At 38.0% G+C, this 5,000-nt stretch overlaps 1 protein-coding gene across 1 annotated transcript in view; it reads left to right on the top strand.

The window, feature by feature from the left end:
• Window positions 1-5,000, top strand: part of LOC137984061 (tetraspanin-7-like) — a 22,864-nt gene that overhangs the window by 5,153 nt on the left and 12,711 nt on the right. The window contains exons 4-6 of the mRNA XM_068831269.1: window positions 1,343-1,435; window positions 3,254-3,412; window positions 4,091-4,174. Coding sequence (XP_068687370.1) covers window positions 1,343-1,435; window positions 3,254-3,412; window positions 4,091-4,174 — 336 coding nt within the window. The remainder of the gene's footprint in view (window positions 1-1,342; window positions 1,436-3,253; window positions 3,413-4,090; window positions 4,175-5,000) is intronic.

The raw sequence follows: 5,000 nt of genomic DNA, 5'->3' as shown, positions 1-5,000 counted from the left end.
TTAATCCATTGACTCCTGGGGGTTCCCCATTGTAAAATTGTCTGGCATTAGACAGGGTAAAATACTAAGTATGGCTGGTTTAGGCCGGTATAGGGGTGAATGGGTGAAAGATTTGATATTTTGACATCTAAACTTATCTTATCATCTTGACATGAATGGAGATCTTCAGAACAAATGGTTACAGTCGTTAAATAGTCCACCCATTTTTTAAGGACATTGGTTTAATTGGTCTTACCACAGATCAACTGAGTCTCATGTCGCATATGCACACAGAATGATAAGAAAGGAAAATGAGTGGAAACGTAACACACATGGGCCGACTAGTGCCAGGTCCCTATCTTAGCAAACTAGTACCAAGGTCGCTGTTTTAGTCAGCTTCCTGAAAGAATACCCTAGAGCTAGAGGGAAAAGGAACTTCCGACATTAAGTAAGGTGTACCTTATCTAGCTAAGGTCAAACTGATTATGCTCTAATCTAAATGTTTTGAATTGTTAAGAATGATTGTGTAAAAATAAGAAAAAGCAGTTACTGTGGACCTTGCTGTTGACCTTCCTTGAATGAGATTTATTATTCCTATTACAAAACTTTTCCATAACATTTAATCCTTGCAACAATAACCAAGTCTATACAGTGTTATTAAGTTTCATTCAAGCTTACTTAGCATCTCAACAGACCTAACATTGCATTTATTGCCCCATTTATAACTGTACCCATGCAGCACATCTGTGTGAATTTACGTAGTTTTGTATTATTTATCTTTAAGACCTTTACCACATGTGTTACATACAGGTATAGTGTATATACCCCAGAGAGGGAAGTGGTAATAACTGAAGTGGTAATTGAAATAGGGCTGGGCTATTGAATCATAGTGTACTACAAGAACACTCGTCTGGCTGAAAGATCAGTATATTTTATAAGTCAGAAGAATGTCAACTTCATAATTGAATTATTATAGCCAAAGTAACGGAAGGAGATAACACAACCCTTCCTTCCTCAAAATAAATCTCATAATTTTCAAGAGTGTTCCCTGTCATTATTAAACGTTTTTCCCTTACAGCTCAATTCAGTTCATATCATTATTTATCCTCAGGTTTTAGAGTAGCTTGGTGTAGCTAGTATCTCCCGAGCATTAATTTTACCCTCCCAACCATGATACACCACAGGAGACAGACCGCAACATTGGGAACTACATGCCCTACTCTTTGCGACAAGACTGTGTGTGGGTTATTTTATATCCCACAGGATTATGAACGTTGAAGGGTTGTGAGATGGGGCCTATGGTTTATCATCCTTATCCAAGAAGCACAGTAAAGTGAGTTTGGTTTTCCTTGATTTATTTCAGATCAAGAAAGGTTTTAGCGATGGTTTGGATGCAGCTTTGGATCATTATAAAGAAAAGAGTTTCACACATGCTTGGGATGGGCTACAAAAAGAGGTTTTAGTAATATTTTTACTAAAATGTTGTGGTTTTTGCCATTGTCTTTATACTGTCATGTCGGATGTACAATGTGCTTGAGATGTCTTTTTATTTTTGTGTTATAGATACAGTAAACCCCCCCTTGTAAGAACATTTTCTTTCAGGTTCAAGGCTGAGGGGTGCTTAGTGAGAAATCAGCCTGAAAGTGCTCTTAAAATGTTCGTTATAAGCTTATATATCCAAGATCTCCTTGCAAAACTATTGAGAAACGTGCTGGAGCCAAAAATCACTATTATTTTAATCAGACGTTTCGAGCACCCTGCATGAAATATTGGAATTCTGGCATCAGCCTCTGAAAGCTGGTTAAGATTTCGACTTCTCACCAAACCATGGAAGAATTAATTATAATTAAAAACGCCACTACAGACGTGAAAGTGATTATTGCCTTCCCAAGTGTGCGTGTGGAAAAGTTTAGTTCAATGATCATGAATCTATGTAGGAAGAAATGGACTACAGTGGCGAATTTGTCTTTCGTCCATCCTTAAAAAAAAAAGTAGAGCAACCGTATTTAACGTCGATAACTCGTAACAGTAATTCAACTGACAAACCTGAGGTCGACGGTGCGCTCATTTTACTCCCTCCTCGCCATCAGTACTCTGTTTTACGAGTATTTAAAGCTACCTAAGCTACACAGAACGGAAAGAAGTCGAAACAAGGATGTGAGATCCGGGAATCGAACTCAGGACCTCTTGCACCAAGGCTGCGCACTAACCGACTGTGCCATCCTTGCTCCTTATTTGCCAGGAGAACTTGTGGTTTCTTTGAGAAGAAGGAACTTCAAGAATATTGCAATGACGAAACAAATTGAGTCTTACTGAGAAGTTGAATCTGACGATTTGGTTGCATTTTCTACCAAAGTAATAGTTTGTGAGGGGAATATTCTGGATGGAAATATTGCACACCACTTTGTCTCTTGGGATTTATCAGGTTAACCAAACATTTGAATTCATGACGTGTACTAATATCCAATCAAAACTGTCCGTATACCAGTGAACGGACTACTCGAAAAGGTGGCCAATCCTGGCAGGCAGTTCTTCCTTCCCCCGGGGGGGGGAACCACTCGAATTCTCTTGCATTCTGCAACAACAGAACTCACTAGCTACGTAGGCAACCTTTTTCATACATATTTATTGTTTTGTTGAGAGGTTTGCTTATGACTCATTTACCTAATTTGTGATCGATGTGTGAGATGCCAATCGTTGAAAAAGCTAAAAACAGAAACCTCTTGAATAATGAGGAAAAAAATTCTGAGGCCCTCTAACTTAGGATTGATTTCTCCTGATGAACGCTTAAAATTATTGATGTTACAAAATTGTACAGTTGTTGTACAGTATAAAATTATCAACTGTTATAAATTACATTTCACTCTTGGATATTGCAATTCTGGTTGGCTCACTCGAGCATAGCTTTCATCTGAAATGCTGTATGGCTGAATAGTGTGTTTTCACACGTGTGATCATTAGTCTTGTTTTTCCATTGAAATGAGAAATGTTTACATGATAATAGGGCTCGATTCCTGGAGGATTAGTTGGGAACACCATTGTGGAGGCCATTCCATTGTTGAGGAACACCAACATGGCTACCTTGACATCACATGAAAACACTTTATATTGAAACTGGTAGCACTGGTTATGTTTCAAAAATGGAAAAATTGCACTTGTTGGATATGAGAATGCCTATATAGCTAAGTTGGTGCTCAGTGTCTTGCTTGCTATTTGCCACCTCAAATCCCACATATCATGGAATAATTTCTAATTACAGTTATTATTCTTCTAGTTAAAATGTTGTGGCAGTAGGAACTACACTGACTGGTTTGACAAAGACTGGAGTACAGGAGTGTCATCCAATAATTCGGTGCCACAGTCTTGCTGTGTTAAGCAAGAAACTAACTGCAATGTTAACGTAACAAGTCATCCACACACAATATTTCAAAAGGTATGGATAGCCATGTTTTAAATTTTTAGCTAAAAGCTTTGTTGCCTGCAGTAATAATTAGACTATTTTTAATCGTGATACATTCCTTGAGGTCAAGCAGGTAACACAAGATTGAAAGAGGGCTGTCCACTGTGTTACTGGGTGGACTGGGTTTTCTCAAGTATAAAGGAGTGTAGAACCCAAATAAGTTATGTCAATTACTATTCAAACGTAGTCTCTCACTCTGCAGGTTGTGTGTACTGCCCATTTTGCATTGATGGCACAAAGATATAAAGCAAAAAATCAAATTCTTTTTTGAATTTTTACCTGAGATAATACTGCTATATATAAGCAGTGCTTGACTTTCAGGGAAAAGCCTAGGGGCCAGCTGGCCCCTAAGTTTTCAGATTTGGTCAATCACCAGCCGAAGTGTTTTAGTCACCGAAAAATTTCCCCGCTTTGGGCCATTTACATTTCAACAAAAGAGAGGCTATCATAAAATAATATCATCTTAAGTTTTAAATAAAGGTGCTCAGAGTGTTTTCAAAGTGTATTAGGCATTTGTGTGGACAGCTTTGTAAAGGTAAAATGTTGAAAAAATGTAATTGAGCCCTTTCACTTTTGTATTATACAGGATAAAAGTCGTATTTTTTTATTTAAGTGCCACAAAGTTAGTTGAAGCATCTCCTTTTGTACTAGGGGTGTTATGATACAGCAGTGACTTTGTTTGAAGATGAGTTATTAGTCATTGGTGGTGTTGCTCTGGGTATAGCTTTATTCCAGGTGAGTTTATCGAAAACAATCCATAATTAAGGCACAAAGGTGTGAATTCATATTTTTTGGGGGTCAGTTGGGTCTTATTTCTTGACTCTTTTTGGGGGAATAATTTTAATTACGTTAAGTATCGGTATTGGTACTAAAAAAAGGTATCGTACAAGTACTTCAGCAAGCGTCAAGAACTACCCTCCACCGACAGTCGGCCAACTGTCCAGATATATCCTGGATTGACCCTAGTTACTGTAGATGCACTCTGGTTTCAATAAGCATCACGAAGTTGCTCTTCTCCTCAACTTCAAACATCACTGTGTCTCGAAATACAGATAATTGAAAAATAACAAAGTGTCCCCAAATGCTGCTTTTCAAGTAAAGATTAACTGCTGCATTTACCCAAAGCTAATTTAAGTAATGCTAACCTTTACACTTACACTGTACCTTATTGTTGAAAATAGGAAGTGAAGGCGTAGACTTATAGGGACACTTCGTGTTGGATGTCAAAATTGGTCCTGCATCTAATTAGGGTCAATTCTGGACGTAAGTGCAACTGTCAGTCAATTGTCGGCCAACAGTTGACTGACAAGTAACCAAAAGGTTATCGTCATGCTGCCGACAGAATATTTTGAATTTAGGGAAACCTAAAATGTTACATTTGAAGCACAATTATCCACTGTTCCCTCAAAATCTTCGGTTGGCAGTTATGTTGATTAAATGATCGAGGGCCATTGTGTATTAGATTGCATTTCAAAGGCTAACAAGCAGGTTCTGGAGTTTCCTTTAGTGCACTCAGGTGTTTTGTTCTCGTGTTTAAAGGAATTGCACACACTGTAGCATA

Source organism: Montipora foliosa, chromosome 13 (assembly GCF_036669935.1).
Source record: "Montipora foliosa isolate CH-2021 chromosome 13, ASM3666993v2, whole genome shotgun sequence".
Classification (NCBI taxonomy): Eukaryota; Metazoa; Cnidaria; class Anthozoa; order Scleractinia; family Acroporidae; genus Montipora; species Montipora foliosa.
The sequence above is the reverse complement of the archived record's forward strand: the minus strand, read 5'-3'. Positions and strand labels throughout refer to the sequence as shown.